At 49.9% G+C, this 20,352-nt stretch overlaps 1 protein-coding gene across 8 annotated transcripts in view; it reads left to right on the forward strand.

Annotated features, from left to right (window-relative positions):
• The window catches only part of CNGB1 (cyclic nucleotide gated channel subunit beta 1), a 166,669-nt gene that overhangs the window by 131,852 nt on the left and 14,465 nt on the right, over positions 1-20,352 (forward strand). For 7 of the 8 annotated variants that reach the window (XM_068261143.1, XM_068261140.1, XM_068261142.1 and 4 more), the window contains 9 exons: positions 836-1,044; positions 10,228-10,278; positions 12,072-12,158; positions 12,247-12,311; positions 12,939-13,061; positions 13,737-13,878; positions 15,424-15,583; positions 18,249-18,346; positions 19,872-19,955. In XM_068261143.1, coding sequence (XP_068117244.1) covers positions 836-1,044; positions 10,228-10,278; positions 12,072-12,158; positions 12,247-12,311; positions 12,939-13,061; positions 13,737-13,878; positions 15,424-15,583; positions 18,249-18,346; positions 19,872-19,955 — 1,019 coding nt within the window. The remainder of the gene's footprint in view (positions 1-835; positions 1,045-10,227; positions 10,279-12,071; positions 12,159-12,246; positions 12,312-12,938; positions 13,062-13,736; positions 13,879-15,423; positions 15,584-18,248; positions 18,347-19,871; positions 19,956-20,352) is intronic. The other variant, XM_068261144.1, reaches the window with a different exon arrangement.

The raw sequence follows: 20,352 nt of genomic DNA on the forward strand, positions 1-20,352 counted from the left end.
CCTCTGGGCGTCACCCTCAGCTTTGGTTCCTGAGCATGCTTATAACCATAATGGCTCCTCTGGCGTCACCCTCAGCTTTGGTTTCTGAGCATGCTTATAACCATAATGGCTCCTCTGGCGTCACCCTTAGCTTTGGTTCCTGAGCATGCTTATAACCATAATGGCTCCTCTTGCGTCACCCTCAGCTTTGGTTTCTGAGCATGCTTATAACCATAATGTCTCCTCTGGGCGTCACCCTCAGCTTAGGCTCCTGAGCATGCTTATAACCATAATAGCTCCTCTGGCGTCACCCTCAGCTTTGGTGTCTGAGCATGCTTATAACCATAATGGCTCCTCTGGCGTCACCCTTAGCTTTGGTTCCTGAGCATGCTTATAACCATAATGGCTCCTCTGGCGTCACCCTTAGCTTTGGTGTCTGAGCATGCTTATAACCATAATGGCTCCTCTGGCGTCACCCTCAGCTTTGGTGTCTGAGCATGCTTATAACCATAATGGCTCCTCTGGGGTCATCCTTAGCTTTGGTTTCTGAGCATGCTTATAACCATAATGGCTCCCCTGGGCGTCGCCCTCAGCTTTGGTTTCTGAGCATGCTAAGAAAATTGTTGTATTTTTTTTAAATACTATCTTTTGCCACAATTTTTCTACAGGGTTTTTAGGGTCTTTTTATTCCACCACACAAAGTGTTGATGGGTCTCCATAATTTGCTGGTTTTCAGTGTGACAGCTGTGACCTCAGCAATGCTAGGCCTTTTGTGATTGGCTCAGTTAGGCCTGCAGGTATAGCTATGCTTTGATATGGACTTGCTTCATCTCCTCCTCCCTCTTTCCACCCGCAGACCTCATGTACGTCATGTGGCTTTTCTTCGTGGTGGTGGCCTGGAACTGGAACTGCTGGCTGATCCCGGTACGCTGGGCTTTTCCCTACCAGACGCCGAGCAACATCCACTACTGGCTCTTGATGGACTATCTGTGTGACCTTATCTATCTGCTGGATATCACCGTCTTCCAGGTCCGCCTGCAGTTTGTGCGTGGAGGCGACATCATTGTAAGTGTAGCCTCTGGGGACCTTTGTGTTATGTTGGCCAACCAATTTTTCTCACCTGTTGTGGGGTTTTCCATTTTCTATAATGTAAATAAGAAACCCATCAAGGCAATTGCAGCGGTAGAACGCTAAACTAAAACACAAGCCTGCATTTATCACCCCAAGGGCATTGAGTGCTAAAGGGAGTTGATAAATCAGTGTGACCCCCTCCCCCCCCCCCCCCCAAAAAAAGTCATATATGTCGGTATGTGTGTGTAATTTTATATATATATATATATATATATATATATATATATATATATATATATATATATATATATATATATATATATATATATATATATATATATATATATATATATATATATGTATACATACACTAGCTGATGGCCTGGCTTGCCCGGGTATGTATTTGGCTGCTGTTAGCTCCGCCCACTTTTTCTGACCCTAACACACAAACACTCACTGACCAAGTTTGTGAGCTTTGTGGTCTTTGGTATCAATAATTTGCATTGAAATAAAACAAATCTGATTGGCTGTTTGTGGCTCCACCCCCTTTTCTGAATTTGAACCCCAGTCACCCAGTGAACAACTGTACTGTGTTTGAGGCATGTGCCATTAAAGAGACACTGTATCGAGAAAAACATCCCCTGGGGGGTACTCACCTCGGGAGGGGGAAGCCTCAGGATCCTAATGAGGCTTCCCCCGTCCTCCTGTGTCCCACGGCGGTCTCGCTGCAGCCCTTCAAAGCCGGCGCGACAAATCCGATAGCTTGTTCAATATTTACCTTTCCAGGCTCCAGCGGGGGCGCTGTTTCGGCTCTTCTGACGGAGATAGGCGGGAATAGCCGATATCCGTCGGGTCCGCTCTACTGTGCAGGCGCAGGACAGGTGCAGGAGACTTGCGCCTGCACAGTAGAGTGGCCCAACGGAGATCGGCTATTTCCGCCTATCTCCGTGGGAAGAGCGGATACTGCGCCTGCGCTGGAGGTAAATATTTACATCGCCGCCTCTCCGTGAGGATTTTCGCCGCTACCGTAGGACCGAGGAGGACGGGAGAAGCCTCAAAAGGATCCGGAGGCTTCCCCCACCTGAGGTGAGTACCTCCCAGGGAAGGTTTTTTCGTTACAGATTTTGATTGGCTTTTGTAGGCTCCACTCACTTTTCTGAACATTAATCCCAGTCGCCCAGTGACCAACTGTGCAAAATGTGAGAACCCTGCCACTAACAGTGTAAGAATGGCTGCAGTTTATATTTTCCCAGTGAAATTTGTATTTGTCTCCGCCCACTTTTTAGTTATGGGGATAAAAAGTATCCTATATGGTATTCCAGGTTATGTAGTATGCGTGTGCCAAATTTCATTCAAATCTGTTCAGCCATTTTTGCGTAATCGAGTAACAAGCATCCAAACTTTCACCTATACAGTATAATATTAGTAAGATAAGATGTTTGCTCCCTCGCCGTCCTTCCGGTCCCCTCCGTACTCCCGCAGACTGACCCGGTACATTTTCTGACTGGCCTGATTGAAGATCTGGCCTCCAATCGTGCCCCCGTAGCCGGGAATGTTCCGTGCAGTCCGCTAAGACTGTAATTGCGCTTGCACAGAACGTTCTGGGCTATGGGAGCGTCATGGGGGGGAGGGGGATGGGGAACGTGTGCTTGGAGCAGGCATGCACAGTGGCTCACAACCCGGCTGGATCATGGACTCCACAGTGGGAGAATGGAGGGCAGGGGCGCCTGACAGGACAGGCAGTATAAGCAGCTGCCTGGAGCGCATTGGTTGCCAAGGGCGACGTCGCTGGACCCTGTAGTGCGCCGCTGCTGGACTTTATAGTGCGCCTGTCAATCACACGCACCTCCGTTTTCATGATGGCTGCGGCTGGAGCCTGTTACTTTCACTCACACGCCCCCAGCCGAAGCCAGCCCCAGAGGCCAATAGCAACAAAGCACATGTGCTCTGCTCCTACTACATGGCCACGCCTTCCCCAACACAGGGGCGCCTCTGGCCTTTATGTCACTCCAGGCAAAAAAACCTGTGGCGCCCCCCCTCCCCCCCTCCCAACCGCTTTACATGCTGCCACCATGTCCATGATATAAAAATAATGTCCCCCACAGATCAAATGCAAATACCATGTCCCCCACAGATCAAATGCAAATACCATGTCCCCCACAGATCAAATGCAAATACCATGTCCCCTACAGATCAAATGCAAATACCATGTCCCCCACAGATCAAATGCAGATACCATGTCCCCCACAGATCAAATGCAAATACCATGTCCCCTACAGATCAAATGCAAATACCATGTCCCCCACAGATCAAATGCAGATACCATGTCCCCCACAGATCAAATGCAGACCTGCCCAGCAAAATGTTCTCTTTCAATACATAAAATAATATCCAAACACCCAGCACCCATCCCTGCATGTAACAGCACCCAGCCAAACATGCACCACCACCTAACACCCAGCCGCACACATACCACCACCTAGCACTCAGCCGCACACGAACCACCACCTAGCACTTAGCCGCACACGAACCACCACCTAGCACTCACCTGCACACGAACCACCACCTAGCACTCAGCCGGACAGGCACCACCACCTAGCACTCACCTGCACACGAACCACCACCTAGCACTCAGCCGCACACGAACCACCACCTAGCACTCAGCCGCACACGAACCACCACCTAGCACTCATCTGCACACGAACCACCACCTAGCACTCAGCCGGACAGGCACCACCACCTAGCACTCACCTGCACACGAACCACCACCTAGCACTCAGCCGCACACGAACCACCACCTAGCACTCAGCCACACACGAACCACCACCTAGCACTCAGCCGCACGCGAACCACCACCTAGCACTCAGCCGCACACGAACCACCACCTAGCACTCAGCCACACACGAACCACCACCTAGCACTCAGCCGGACAGGCACCACCACCTAGCACTCAGCCGCACGCGAACCACCACCTAGCACTCAGCCGCACACGAACCACCACCTAGCACTCAGCCGCACACAAACCACCACCTAGCACTCAGCCACACACGAACCACCACCTAGTACTCAGCCGCACGCGAACCACCACCTAGCACTCAGCCGCACACGAACCACCACCTAGCACTCAGCCGCACACGAACCACCACCTAGCACTCAGCCGCACACGAACCACCACCTAGCACTCAGCCGCACACGAACCACCACCTAGCACTCAGCCGCACGCGAACCACCACCTAGTACTCAGCCGCACGCGTACCACCACCTAGCACTCAGCCGCACACGAACCACCACCTAGCACTCAGCCGCACACGAACCACCACCTAGCACTCAGCCACACGCGAACCACCACCTAGTACTCAGCCGCACGCGAACCACCACCTAGCACTCAGCCGCACACGAGCCACCACCTAGCACTCAGCCGCACACGAACCACCACCTAGCACTCAGCCGCACACGAACCACCACCTAGCACTCAGCCACACGCGAACCACCACCTAGCACTCAGCCGCACACGAACCACCACCTAGCACTCAGCCGCACACAAACCACCACCTAGCACTCAGCCGCACACAAACCACCACCTAGCACTCAGCCGCACACAAACCACCACCTAGCACTCGGCCGCACACAAACCACCACCTAGCACTCGGCCGCACACGTACCACCACCTAGCACTCAGCCGCACACGTACCACCACCTAGCACTCAGCCGCACACGAACCACCACCTAGCATTCAGCCGCACACGAACCACCATCTAGCACTCAGCCGCACACGAACCACCACCTAGCACTCAGCGACACACGTACCACCATCTAGCACTCAGCCGCACACGAACCACCATCTAGCACTCAGCCGCACACGTACCACCACCTAGCACTCAGCGGCACACGTACCACCATCTAGCACTCAGCCGCACAAGTACCACCATCTAGCACTCAGCCGCACAAGTACCACCATCTAGCACTCAGCCGCACAAGTACCACCACCTAGCACTCAGCGGCACACGTACCACCATCTAGCACTCAGCCGCACAAGTACCACCATCTAGCACTCAGCCGCACACGAACCACCATCTAGCACTCAGCTGCACACGTACCACCACCTAGCACTCAGCCGCACAAGTACCACCATCTAGCACTCAGCCGCACAAGTACCACCACCTAGCACTCAGCCGCACAAGTACCACCACCTAGCACTCAGCTGCACACGTACCACCATCTAGCACTCAGCCGCACAAGTACCACCATCTGGCACTCAGCTGCACACGTACCACCATCTAGCACTCAGCCGCACAAGTACCACCACCTAGCACTCAGCCGCACAAGTACCACCACCTAGCACTCAGCTGCACACGTACCACCATCTAGCACTCAGCCGCACAAGTACCACCATCTAGCACTCAGCCGCACAAGTACCACCACCTAGCACTCAGCTGCACACGTACCACCACCACCAGGTGGAATTCTAGCATACCTCCCAACTTTTAAAAAGCCGCACACTATGACCTAGCTCAGCTGCATAGTAAAACAGACATTTCTGCATAATGCACAAACACAAATAAGTGAATATATGTTTTTTACATGCGCCCAGACTTTCATAAGCAAAAATACTAGCGTTTTGCACAAAGATAGGGTTTCTGCCTAGTTTATTCCCAACACATCTGTTGTTCACCTTATAATGCTTGGTGACAATGATTTAACAAAACTTTTTTTTTTATTTGCCTGGTGTTAATGTGTTGCCTCTGCAGTGCTGAATAGCTAAGAAAAAACTAAGGGCAGATCACAGGCATGTGTTTGTAATCCATTATCTACTCACAACACCCCTCAATAATATACATACTGATATTTAGTGAGACTCTTATCACACAGGCAAACAAAGGTGTCAGTGTTTCTCTATTACTGACAATAGCTCTGGTGCTTCTCCTGCTGTGAGACTGGAGTCTCTACACTCACCCTGCTGAGCTGCTCTTATCTTGAGGCTGCTTGTCACATAGTCACAGACACACTCTACTGCCCTGTCCTCGGGAGAGAAAGGGGGAGGGGCGCCACCTTCATCAAGTTCAGCAGGAAGCTGCTGAGTGCCGTGCACTGCCTGTGCACATGACGCTGGCTGCTCTGCTTATGGGGGTTGCCTCCCCAGATTGAGGTGCCCTCCAGCGCTGCATCCCCCCACATACTGTGCCCAGGTCCCAGGAACAGATTTCCCTCCATGTTCCTCAAGCTATGCCTCTGCTTCTGGTCAGTGGGGAGGGGGCGGAGTTAAAAGCACAACACGATTGCCGCTCTGCTCCCCACTGGCTCTGTGTTGGGGAAGGCGTGGCCATGTAGTAGGAGCAGAGCACATGTGCTTTGTTGCTATTGGCCTCTGGGGCTGGCTTCGGCTGGGGGCGTGTGAGTGAAAGTAACAGGCTGCAGCCGCAGCCATCATGAAAACGGAGGTGCGTGTGATTGACAGGCGCACTATAAAGTCCAGCAGCGGCGCACTACAGGGTCCAGCGACGTCGCCCTTGGCAACCAATGCGCTCCAGGCAGCTGCTTATACTGCCTGTCCTGTCAGGCGCCCCTGCCAACACAGAGCCAGTGGGGAGCAGAGCGGCAATCGTGTTGTGCTTTTAACTCCGCCCCCTCCCCACTGGCCAGAAGCAGAGGCATAGCTTGAGGAACATGGAGGGAAATCTGTTCCTGGGACCTGGGCACAGTATGTGGGGGGATGCAGCGCTGGAGGGCACCTCAATCTGGGGAGGCAACCCCCATAAGCAGAGCAGCCAGCGTCATGTGCACAGGCAGTGCACGGCACTCAGCAGCTTCCTGCTGAACTTGATGAAGGTGGCGCCCCTCCCCCTTTCTCTCCCGAGGACAGGGCAGTAGAGTGTGTCTGTGACTATGTGACAAGCAGCCTCAAGATAAGAGCAGCTCAGCAGGGTGAGTGTAGAGACTCCAGTCTCACAGCAGGAGAAGCACCAGAGCTATTGTCAGTAATAGAGAAACACTGACACCTTTGTTTGCCTGTGTGATAAGAGTCTCACTAAATATCAGTATGTATATTATTGAGGGGTGTTGTGAGTAGATAATGGATTACAAACACATGCCTGTGATCTGCCCTTAGTTTTTTCTTAGCTATTCAGCACTGCAGAGGCAACACATTAACACCAGGCAAATAAAAAAAAAAGTTTTGTTAAATCATTGTCACCAAGCATTATAAGGTGAACAACAGATGTGTTGGGAATAAACTAGGCAGAAACCCTATCTTTGTGCAAAACGCTAGTATTTTTGCTGATGAAAGTCTGGGCGCATGTAAAAAACATATATTCACTTATTTGTGTTTGTGCATTATGCAGAAATGTCTGTTTTACTATGCAGCTGAGCTAGGTCATAGTGTGCGGCTTTTTAAAAGTTGGGAGGTATGCTAGAATTCCACCTGGTGGTGGTGGTACGTGTGCAGCTGAGTGCTAGGTGGTGGTACTTGTGCGGCTGAGTGCTAGATGGTGGTACTTGTGCGGCTGAGTGCTAGATGGTGGTACGTGTGCAGCTGAGTGCTAGGTGGTGGTACTTGTGCGGCTGAGTGCTAGATGGTGGTACTTGTGCGGCTGAGTGCTAGGTGGTGGTACTTGTGCGGCTGAGTGCTAGGTGGTGGTACTTGTGCGGCTGAGTGCTAGATGGTGGTACTTGTGCGGCTGAGTGCTAGATGGTGGTACTTGTGCGGCTAAGTGCTAGATGGTGGTACGTGTGCCGCTGAGTGCTAGGTGGTGGTACGTGTGCGGCTGAGTGCTAGATGGTGGTTCGTGTGCGGCTGAGTGCTAGATGGTGGTTCGTGTGCGGCTGAGTGCTAGATGGTGGTACGTGTGTCGCTGAGTGCTAGGTGGTGGTTCGTGTGCGGCTGAGTGCTAGATGGTGGTTCGTGTGCGGCTGAATGCTAGGTGGTGGTTCGTGTGCGGCTGAGTGCTAGGTGGTGGTACGTGTGCGGCTGAGTGCTAGGTGGTGGTACGTGTGCGGCCGAGTGCTAGGTGGTGGTACGTGTGCGGCCGAGTGCTAGATGGTGGTACGTGTGCGGCCGAGTGCTAGGTGGTGGTTTGTGTGCGGCTGAGTGCTAGGTGGTGGTTCGTGTGCGGCTGAGTGCTAGGTAGTGGTTCGTGTGCGGCTGAGTGCTAGGTGGTGGTTCGCGTGTGGCTGAGTGCTAGGTGGTGGTTCGTGTGCGGCTGAGTGCTAGGTGGTGGTTCGTGTGCGGCTGAGTGCTAGGTGGTGGCTCGTGTGCGGCTAAGTGCTAGGTGGTGGTTCGCGTGCGGCTGAGTACTAGGTGGTGGTTCGCGTGTGGCTGAGTGCTAGGTGGTGGTTTGTGTGCGGCTGAGTGCTAGGTGGTGGTTCGCGTGCGGCTGAGTGCTAGGTGGTGGTACGCGTGCGGCTGAGTGCTAGGTGGTGGTTCGCGTGCGGCTGAGTGCTAGGTGGTGGTTCGTGTGCGGCTGAGTGCTAGGTGGTGGTTCGTGTGCGGCTGAGTGCTAGGTGGTGGTTCGTGTGCGGCTGAGTGCTAGGTGGTGGTTCGCGTGCGGCTGAGTACTAGGTGGTGGTTCGTGTGTGGCTGAGTGCTAGGTGGTGGTTTGTGTGCGGCTGAGTGCTAGGTGGTGGTTCGTGTGCGGCTGAGTGCTAGGTGGTGGTTCGCGTGCGGCTGAGTGCTAGGTGGTGGTGCCTGTCCGGCTGAGTGCTAGGTGGTGGTGCCTGTCCGGCTGAGTGCTAGGTGGTGGTTCGCGTGCGGCTGAGTGCTAGGTGGTGGTTCGCGTGCGGCTGAGTGCTAGGTGGTGGTTCGTGTGTGGCTGAGTGCTAGGTGGTGGTTCGTGTGCGGCTGAGTGCTAGGTGGTGGTTCGTGTGCGGCTGAGTGCTAGGTGGTGGTTCGTGTGCAGGTGAGTGCTAGGTGGTGGTGCCTGTCCGGCTGAGTGCTAGGTGGTGGTTCGTGTGCAGATGAGTGCTAGGTGGTGGTTCGTGTGCGGCTGAGTGCTAGGTGGTGGTTCGTGTGCAGGTGAGTGCTAGGTGGTGGTGCCTGTCCGGCTGAGTGCTAGGTGGTGGTTCGTGTGCAGGTGAGTGCTAGGTGGTGGTTCGTGTGCGGCTAAGTGCTAGGTGGTGGTTCGTGTGCGGCTGAGTGCTAGGTGGTGGTATGTGTGCGGCTGGGTGTTAGGTGGTGGTGCATGTTTGGCTGGGTGCTGTTACATGCAGGGATGGGTGCTGGGTGTTTGGATATTATTTTATGTATTGAAAGAGAACATTTTGCTGGGCAGGTCTGCATTTGATCTGTGGGGGACATGGTATCTGCATTTGATCTGTGGGGGACATGGTATTTGCATTTGATCTGTAGGGGACATGGTATTTGCATTTGATCTGTGGGGGACATGGTATTTGCATTTGATCTGTGGGGGACATGGTATTTGCATTTGATCTGTAGGGGACATGGTATCTGCATTTGATCTGTGAGGGACATGGTATTTGCATTTGATCTGTAGGGGACATGGTATTTGCATTTGATCTGTGGGGGACATGGTATTTGCATTTGATCTGTGGGGGACATGGTATTTGCATTTGATCTGTGGGGGACATTATTTTTATATCATGGACATGGTGGCAGCATGTAAAGCGGTTGGGAGGGGGGGGCGCCACAGGTTTTTTTGCCTGGAGTGACAAAAAGGCCAGAGGCGCCCCTGATGGAGGGAACCAGGAGGACGGCGATCGAGCAGACGGAGTACAGGGGCTGGAGGAAGCCCCAGGTAAATATTAATCTTTATCCATCTGACACGTATTTGCATTACTTTTGAATGCAAGCTAGGATTATTTGTATCTGGTTGGCCGCGTTTGCGCTGGCTGAATCGCAAAAACGCAAACCGCTAGCGATTTTACAATCGCTACGGTTTGCTTTTTAACATGAATCTCGGTAGGTCATTTCCACTACCGCGATTCATTTTTGTCGAGAATGCGATTGCGCGGCGGAGCGATATTTGCCGCGATTTTGCTATGCATAGCATAGCAAAATCGCGGCCGCGAACGTCGGGGAATCGCCGCTAATTGCGATTCAGCAATCGCTAGCGTTCAGCGTGAACGCTAGCGATTGCTAGTGGAAAAGGGCCCTTAGTGGTCAGATCAGCATTGTGTTTGTATGTCCCTTGTGCCCCCTTCTAACTGACCGTCTCCTCATTCCAGACAGACAAGAAAGACATGCGGAATCATTACATCAAGACCGACCGCTTCAAGGTAATTCTCGCTCCCTCTGGCCAAACATTCTGCAGAAATACCTGGAGAAGGGAGAAGATTTGTAGGCCTGTGATTGATCACATTAAATAATGAAGTGCACTTTAAATGACAAATAAATAAACAGTCTGTTATAATCAAACTCAGATAAACATGTAAGCTAATTTCCCCAAACACTGGCCAATGTTAATCTAATCAGCAGGCCGGCAGTTGGAGCTCATATATAAAACAGTAATTGTAATCCACAAGGAGCTTCACTCAGGAGAGCAGCAGCAGGAAGATGACACAAGCTGGATTATTAGATATATATGAATGATCCTCTTCTGATAGGCTTAGACACCTCAGAGAGGATTGTTAGGCCAAAATGACAGTTTAAAGAGACTCTGAAGCGAGAATAAATCTCGCTTCAGAGCTCATAGCTATTGCGCCGCTAAACGGGGGTCCCTTCACCCCCAAACCCACCCCCGCAAGACTTGGTCGCAGACTTGGTCGTTCCTGGAGGCAGGGATAACGGCTGCAGCCCTGCCTCCAGTCGCGTCTATCAGCGGCGCATCGCCGAGTCTCCCCCGCCCCTCTCAGTGAAGGAAGACTGAGAGGGGTGGGGGAGAGGTGGAGATACGCGCTGACAGACGCGCGTGGGGCAGGGCTGCGGCGATTAGCCCTGCCCCAACCAGGAAGCGCTCCCCCGCTGCACCGAGGGGATTTGGGGGTGAAGGGACCCCCGTTTAGCGGCGTGATAGCGGCGGTTTAGCAGGGGCACACATGCCCCTGCTAACTATGAGGTCTGAAGCGAGATTTATTCTCGCTTCAGACTCTCTTTAAGTGTCTAGTCCTAACTGGCACTGCGTTGCATAAGACCCTGGGAGGACTGACCATGTGAAAGACACAATTCAGCAGGAATCACTCACTCAAAGCTGGCTCTATGAACCTGCAGGAGCTGCTATGCGGGTAGATAAACGTACCAATAAACTGTATTTACTATCAGCTGCTCAGTAGCTTGCTTACAGTTCCCTCAGATGAGGCAGAATGAAGCAGCCATGTGAAGTAATCTGTCACAGTCTGTCACACTCCTCTTCAGAAAGGATTCAGTCACTGGTGCCAGTGAAGAAAGGATTTTCACCTCACAGATAGCTCAGCAGCTCTGAGTAAAGCTCTCCTCTTCAGATCTCTATCAGTTCTTTTCTACTCTCAGCTCACGTAACTCACTCTAGCAAATTCTCTGTTCTCTAAGATAAGACTGTCTGTCATTGGCTACAAAATCTCCATGGTATAAAAGCTGCTCTCCTATTGGTTAGAAGAATTATCCACCTAGATGTAGGAGGGAAATCTGCAAACAGCAAACTATGTAAACTATTTGCCAATTAACTGTTTCAGAGCTGATTTCATAGAACCACAAATCCCAGACATGGTTACACAGAGAATATACTTGGTACAGGTACTGAATAGCCACGTTGGCAGGATGGCTACACTTGAACGCAGTAAATTATGTAGGATAGGATTTATGGTAATTTCTCTGGTTTCAGTCTCAGAAACACTTGCCATATCTATATATTGCTATATATTGTTCTGTAGCTCTGCCCTCCCAGTGATGTCTAAATATGCGCTGTAACGGGCATCGGGAGAGGAGTAGGAAGGATCTACATGACCCAGAGCCTTCCCCTCTCCTTAGGGGAGTATCTGACTTTTTTTTTATTAACAACAGTTCCCATTGACTTTAAGTTAGATATCTTCATTTTGTTTTTGGCCTACACACCCTTTTTAAACAGTATCACTCTGATTTCTTGTTGTCTCTCCAGATGGATGTCATCTCCCTTCTCCCCCTGGACCTGCTCTACTTCAAGTTTGGAGTGAGGTCTATCCTGCGTCTGCCCCGCATCTTAAAGGTAAGAATACTGAGATGTCGGCATTAGTCCGCTACAAGCAGAAGAACGGCCGCGGTCAAAGCTTCACTCCTTCTCTGTGTCTCCGCAGTACATGGCATTCTTTGAATTTAACAACAGGCTGGAGGCCATCCTAAGTAAAGCCTACATCTACAGGTCAGTAGCTGTGCCCAGAGCAAGGTGGGGATACGTGTGTGTGTGTGGGGTGGGGGGCATCTGACCCAGGCTAGGAGCTCTGTCTATGACCCCAGTGGTGGTGCCCAGAGCAGGGTGGGAATATGTGGGGGGGGGGGGGGGGCATCTGACCCAGGCTAGGATCTCAGCTTATGTGGTGGTGCCGAGAGCAGGGTGGGAATATGTGGGGGGGCATCTGACCCACGCTAGGAACTCTGCTTATGACCCCAGTGGTGGTGCCCAGAGCAGGGTGGGAATATGTGGGGGGGGGGGCATCTGACCCACGCTAGGAGCTCTGCTTATGTGGTGGTGCCGAGAGCAGGGTGGGAATATGTGGGGGGGCATCTGACCCACGCTAGGAGCTCTGCTTATGACCCCAGTGGTGGTGCCCAGAGCAGGGTGGGGATTGGGGGGGGGGGGCATCTGACCCAGGCTACGAGCTCTGATTATGTGGTGGTGCCCAGAGCAGGGTGGGGATTTGGGGGGTGGGGAGCATCTGACCCAAGTTAGGAGCTCTGTCTATGACCTCAGTGGTTGCGGATGGGGTGCAAGAGATCAGGAGTAATTGCCTTCTACCGATTGTCACCTTTGTTGTGCTGATTATCACAGAGTCATCCGGACAACGGCCTACCTCTTGTACTGTCTACACATGAATGCCTGCCTCTACTACTGGGCGTCTGACTACGAGGGCCTGCGCTCCACCAAGTGGGTGTACGACGGGGAGGGGAACAGGTGAGCTTATATTACTTTAATAGCAAGCCTTGACTTTTTACCGCTGAATTAAAGTGAAGTTGTTGTACACTATTGCTTCTCAGTAACATACCCCAGCATGTACCCAAATCATGAATTAGTTAGGCATTAATCAGGGTTAGCCATTGGAGGGGGGTTGATGGTTAGGGTTAGACATTGGTGGGTATTGTCGGCCAGTGGCAGGTATAGGTGGGGGGGGGGGGGTTGCTTAGTGCTAAGTATCAGTGTGGGGAGTTGTTAGAGTTAGGCATTGGTGGGGGGTAGGGTGATGGTTAGGGTTAGGTATCAGTGGGGGGGAGGTTAGGGATAGATGTCAAGGGGGCATCGGTTAGAGTTAGGCATTGGTGGGGGTGATAGTTAGGGTTAGGCATCAGTGGGGGGGTCAGTTAGGGTTAGACTTCGAGGGGGCGTCGGTTAGAGTTAGGCATCGGTAGAGTTCTGTGTGGGAATAGGGTTAGGTTTACTGTAGTAAAATTACCAGTATTTTATTATCACAATTTCCCCCGCCCAGTAGTAGACTATCAGTAATCTTAGTAATAGTTCGGGATATTTCCGGCAGCCACATTTCTGCAGGGCCTGTCTTGCATGTACGCCATAATCACCACCTCCCCTTCCCATTATTCACACTTGCTGGACATCTCCTGTGGTCTCTTCCAGCTATATCCGCTGCTATTACTGGGCTGTGAAGACCCTCATCACCATCGGGGGGCTGCCCGATCCCCAGACACTCTTTGAACTTTGGTTCCAGCTGCTGAACTACTTCATGGGAGTGTTTGCCTTCTCCGTGATGATTGGTCAGGTATGTCCCTTACTGACAATGTCCTCCTGGAGACTGTACCTGTTTCAATAAAAAACACCATGTTTTTGTTTGGAATCACACAAGTCATGGGAAGACCTTTCTTCTGGTGCGTACACACATTAAATTTGCATTGGCCAATCAGTGGCCAGTTTTACCACCCCCATGCAGTATGAGAGACAACAGATTGTGAATGCTATGTATAGATTGTGTAGGTAACCTCTCATACTACATGTAGGTGGTAAAATTAGCCAATCGTTGGGCAATCAAAATTGGATGTATATATGGCACCGTTACAAAGCTAGTGTAGCGGATGCCTCAAAAAGCAAAGAGGTACTGGGAGCTAAACTAATGTATGACGCAGTGATACCAGGTATGGGGTAAAGATATTATACTCACACACTAGAGATTGAGACTGAGGCGCTACACTGGCTACTGCTGAAATTCTGTTTGTCCCCACGTTTATTGCCTGATGAAGCAGGCTGGCCTGCGAAACGTGTTGCACTTTTAGGGTACTATAATAAATGTGATTACTATTATACAGACAGTCTTTCGTGTCTGTTTTATGGAGGTAAGTCCACCGCTTCCTCCAAGCAAATTGTAAAGGTTTTATCCACTTTTACCCTGCTGGCGCCTCTGTTCCCCGTTTGCTATACTCACACACTGGTGGCATACCACCAGCAGGCAGCCTCTATAACTGCAGGAGGGGAGATTCTACCTGGTCTTTGACAGTCGGGTGTAGATGGGAATCGTTTATTTATTTACACACATTCATTATTTATCAGTTTTGGACACCTCTTGCAGGTTCAATTTGAGGGCTGTGGGCTTAAACCCCCCTAACGACCAGTCCATTTTTTACAATGTAGGCCACTGCAGCTTTAAGGCCTTGCTGCAGGGCCATACAATTCAGCACACAAGTGATCCCTCCCCCCTTTTCTGCCCACCAACAGAGCTTGAAAAATCTATATTCTACACATAGTTCCTGAAGAAATCCACTGCTCTGTGCTCAGTGTTTGTTTAGCTAGATCAAAGTTTCTAATTACAGCAACTCTTATCAGCAGCTGTGAATAGACTGCAGGGGCTCTGCATGTTTCTCTCTCTCTCCAAATCCAGTAAACACTGAGGCTTAACCTCTTCAGTGCTCCCTACAAAGTGAGACAAAGTTCTAAACTTCAAACTAAAGACTGAAAGTTCAGCACATCATTGGAGACCTGCATGTCAGGGAGACTTCTCGTTCATAACTAAAGATGGTCAGTGAGATTCTGGCACGCATGCAAATTGTATGGAGCCTGGAAGTGGGCCAATCAAACAGCCCGATGATTTTGATTGGCCGAGGCAGAATGATTTGCATCTCACTCACCATCTCTGCTCATAACTACAGATGAGAAACGTTTATTGCATAAGACTGTAGTGTTATGGCGCCATCTACAAAATGGGGGAAAGTAGACAAACTGACAAATGATAAAAACCTGCTGAGATGCGTTGATGACATCATGCGATGTGGGCTCCGCCTATAACGCGTCAGTAATCGTGTCTCTCCAATAACAGATGAGGGACGTGGTGGGAGCGGCAACAGCCGGCCAGACGTATTACCGCAGCTGTATGGACAGCACCATCAAATACATGAACTGCTACAAGATCCCGCGCAGCGTGCAGACCCGCGTCAAGATGTGGTACGAATACACCTGGCAATCCCAAGGCATGCTGGGTAAGGACCTGTCTTCCCTCATTCACACTTGGGCGATCAGCGGGTGTTTACCTCGTCGACGATCGCTAGCGCTTTTTAAAGCGCTAGTACAATGTAATCTATATGGCGGTGATCTCACTGCTGCGATTAGCGCAAAACACAAACACACTACATGACGCATTTGTTTGCGATTTTTGAGCAGTCACCATTGCAATGTATTTCAATCGCGATTTGCGATCGTTTAAAACAAAGGCGAACATGTCCAGTGAAAAATACACGTTTATTGTGTATAAATCACCACCGCAAAACGCTAGTGCTAATTACTCAAAGGCAGGTATGTCGATCAAACCACCTCTCCGTTCATGGGTAGCTTAACTAGTTACTGCACGCTGTGCAGTATATTTACGGCCTGGAAAAGGTCGCCGGGTGCACCAGGGCCGTGATTACAAGCCTGCAGCGGCGTGTGCCCGCTGCTCGCTCCTGCGCACGCATGTGCGTGCGCTGCCGTTAACGCCAGTTAGCAGGGAGATGAATGAATGGGAGCGAAGTTCCCATTCATTAATCTAAGTCCCTGATTCAATTAATGCTGGCATCTATGAGACACCGGCATTCATTGTGCTCGATTCACAAAGCGGTGCTAACCCAGTTAGAGACTTTAGGCATGATAACCATTGCACCACGCTGGTGAAAAGACAGTTTAGGCGTGATAAGTTTAGGTGTGATAAGTTTAGGTGTGATAAGTTTAGGTGTGATAAGTTTAGATAAGTGTAGATAGCACGCAAAGTCCCGCACGCAAAGCAGCGCCATTAAACTCTATGCGAACTGCACCAGACTTTGCTAGCGCAAAACTTTTGATCAGATGTGCACTGCGGTGCTAACGCAGTTGGTGCTTAAACTTATCACACCTAAACTTATCATGCCTAAACTTATCACACCTAAACTTATCACACCTAGGGCCTGATTCACAAAGCGGTGCAAACTTTTTCGCGGACTTTTGCGCGCGCAATTTGCCACGATTCGCGCGATCGCGGCAAATTGCGCGCGCAAAAGTCCGCGAAAAAGTTTGCACCGCTTTGTGAATCAGGCCCCTAAACTTATCATGCCTAAACTGAGTTTAGGCGTGATAAAGGGCTTCTCACCAGCGTGCTAACTGTTAGCACTGCTTTTTGAATCAGGCCCTAGGGGCTCGATTCACAAAGCGGTGCTAACCCAGTTAGAGACTTTAGGCATGATAACCATTGCACTACTCTGGTGAAAAGCCAGTTTAGGTGTGATAAGTTTAGGCATGATAAGTTTAGGTGTGATAAGTTTAGGCATGATAAGTTTAGATAAGTTTAGATCGCTTGCAAAGTCCCGCACGCAAAGCAGCGCCATTAATCTTTATACGAAGTGCACCAGTCTTTGGTAGCGCAAAACTTTTGATCAGCTGTGCACTGCGGTGCTAACCCAGTTGATGCCTAAACTTATCACACCTAAACTTATCACACCTAAACTTATCATGCCTAAACTTATCACACCTAAACTTAACATGCCTAAACTTATCACACCTAAACTTATCACGCCTAAACTTATCACACCTAAACTTATCACACCTAAACTTATCATGCCTAAACTTATCATGCCTAAACTTATCACACCTAAACTTATCACGCCTAAACTTATCACACCTAAACTTATCACACCTAAACTTATCATGCCTAAACTGAGTTTAGGCGTGATAAAGGGCTTTTCACCAGCGTGCTAACTGTTAGCACCGCTTTGTGAATCAGGCCCATTGTATTTTCCTGTTGTTAAGTGCCACTCATTACTTTCGATTCACATGCTTAGGTAGGTGGAGCGGAAATCATGACTGAGGACATCTTGTGGCCAAATAGTAAATTACACAAAAATTCATTTTTATTTGATAAAAATCCCCACACTGAGTTTTATAATTAACTATTTCCCTCCTACACCCTCCTATAGTACCCAAACTTTTTTTTTTGTACAGGGAAAAAAAATTACATAAAAAAATATATAAGTAGTTACTGTACCTTAGGGACTGAACTTTTTTAATATTCGTGTCAAGAGGGTATATTACTACCGGTATTAATTTTAAATGTACGGGCTTGTAATTAGTGATGAACGCAAAACTGAAAAAATGACCCTTTATTTCCAAATAAAATATTGGCGCATACATTGTACTAGGGAAATTTTTTAAACGTTGCAATAACCGGGACAAATGGGTAAATAAAATGTGTGGCTTGTATCCACAGTAGAATGTTTAGAATGTACACTATAATGGCCAAAAACTGAGAAGATGAATTTTGCTTATTATTCCAATTAAAATGTGTTTAGGATAAAATAATTCTGAGCATAATGTACCTCCCAAAGAAAGCCTAATTGGTGGCGAGAAAAACAAGATATAGATCATTTTGCTGTGATTAGTAGTGATTAAGTTATTGGCGACAGAAAGGGAGGAGCGCTGACAGGTGAAAATTGCTCTGGTCCACAAGGGGAAAAAACCCTCAGTGGTCAAGTAGTTAAGGGCAGCTGTTGCTGTGTAAAATGATCATGTCCCCCATTTATGACTGTAGACCCACCGGGAGGCGGAGTTACACAGTAGCCTGAGCAGGCACATGCAGCTGGGGGCGGGGCTTATGCTGTATTCTGGTGGGATATAATCTGCTCTTGTCCTCTGTCCCTGTAGATGAATCAGAGCTGATGGTGCAGCTTCCGGATAAGATGAGGCTGGATCTGGCTATTGATGTCAACTACACCATTGTCAGCAAAGTGGGTCTGTTCCAGGTAACATCACACTTTAAAGAGAAACTGTGACCAAGAATTGAGCTTCATCCCAATCAGTAGCTGATACCCCCTTTCCCATGAGAAATCTTTTCCTTTTCTCAAGCGGATCATCAGGGGGCGCTGTATGGCTGATATTGTGGGGAAACCCCTCCCACAGTGTGATGTCAGGACCATGGTTCTGACATCACATTGTGGGAGTCTTGTTTCATTGTGGGAAATAACAACTGTTTCCAACTGTCTTAAAAGCAAGCAGCATCTCCTTTCACTGTCATCACCTGCCAGCAGTAAAAATGTCACCATGTGATAAATGTCAGAATGTAAATTGGAGAGGAAAGATTTTACAATGTGCAAACCCTGACTAAATCATTTATACATAATTATTGTAAAAATGAAGCACTTTTTTATTACATTATTTTCACTGGCGTTCCTCTTTAAGTTCTCCCCCATTCCTTTGGGCCTATTCCCACTGCACATGGTTTCAGGGGCGTCGCTATCCCCAAAGATCAGTGGCATGTGCCCCGGATCTAGTCTGTGGTGCTCCGGATGTCTCTCAGGCAGCATCAGGCAACGGGCGGCAGTACTACTCACCCCCGGCCGCTTGGTCTCCAGATTCTGCAGACATCTCCTCTTCTGGACTTCTTTCCCTTCTCCACCACAACACCCAGCATGCCCAAGAGGCACCACTGCACCCAGCATGGCACCACACAGGGCAGCTATGTGTGCATACTAGGTGCCATGCTGGATGCTGTGATGCCTTTATTGGGGCATGCTGGGAGTTGTGGTGCCTCAATAGGAGGCCCCGGGAGCATGGGAGGGGGTCCACTAAAAGGTCAGGGAATGCTCTGGGGGGCTGCCAGACAGGCCAGCCCACCCAGCAGAAAGCCAAACCAGCCAGCACAGTAGCCAGGTTACTGGGCCTAGTTATGTTTAAGTAACACTGCCTATTTATGTGGTATGCTGTATTATTATTATTATTATTTGTAATAATAGAGAGGGAGCTTCATCCAACATTTTGCTGGGCAGGCCTACTTAGACCGCTGTTAATGTAAATTTGGCTCCACCCATGACCACACCCACATTCTGGTGCATGATTACTCACATCCATTTTTCAGCTGGAGTGCCCCGGATCTCAGTCAACAGATGTAGTTACGCACAATGTAGTTATGCCCCTGACTCTCACCCTCTTGTCTAACTTTTTACTTCCATTTTTCTATCTCTTTCCTCCTCCCCCCATTTTCCTCTAAAACTACAGCTATAGGAATTATTGTAGTTATTATTTTACATAGTTATCTTTATACTATTTATTATTTTACATAGTTCTTCTTTTATTATACTATAGCCCTGATGCTGCCATTCTTTTCCAGTATTCATGACTTGCATTATCTACCCACCTCCCTCTCTGCCACTCCCCCCCCCCCATGTGTTTCCCTCTCTCCCCCCCCCATGTGTTTCCCTCTCCCCCCCCATGTGTTTCCCGCTCTCTCCCCCCCCCCCCCCATGTGTTTCCCTCCCTCTCCCCCCTCAGGGATGTGACCGGCAGATGATCTACGACATGCTGAAGAGGCTGCGGTCCGTAGTCTACCTGCCTGGAGATTACGTGTGTAAGAAGGTGATTCTGCTCATTATTTATACACAGGTTCTGGGATTTCTCACCAGGCTCTGGTTGCAGATAATTGTGTCAGCCAGGGGTGTGTGTCTGGATTACATAGACAGCTGGGGGGAGGGGCCAGAGGGGACCTGCTTACTTGTCTGTGACGTGTGTCTGGCAGGGGGAGATAAGTGTGTCAGCCAGGAGGGTGTGTCTGGATTACATAGACAGCTGGGGGGAGGGGCCAGAGGGAACCTGCTCACTTGTCTGTGACGTGTGTCTGGCAGGGGGAGATAAGTGCGTCAGTCAGGAGGGTGTGTCTGGATTACATAGACAGCTGGGGGGAGAGGCCAGAGGGGACCTGCTCACTTGTCTGTGACGTGTGTCTGGCAGGGGGAGATAAGTGCGTCAGTCAGGA

Source organism: Hyperolius riggenbachi, chromosome 11 (genome assembly GCF_040937935.1).
Source record: "Hyperolius riggenbachi isolate aHypRig1 chromosome 11, aHypRig1.pri, whole genome shotgun sequence".
Taxonomy (NCBI): domain Eukaryota; kingdom Metazoa; phylum Chordata; class Amphibia; order Anura; family Hyperoliidae; genus Hyperolius; species Hyperolius riggenbachi.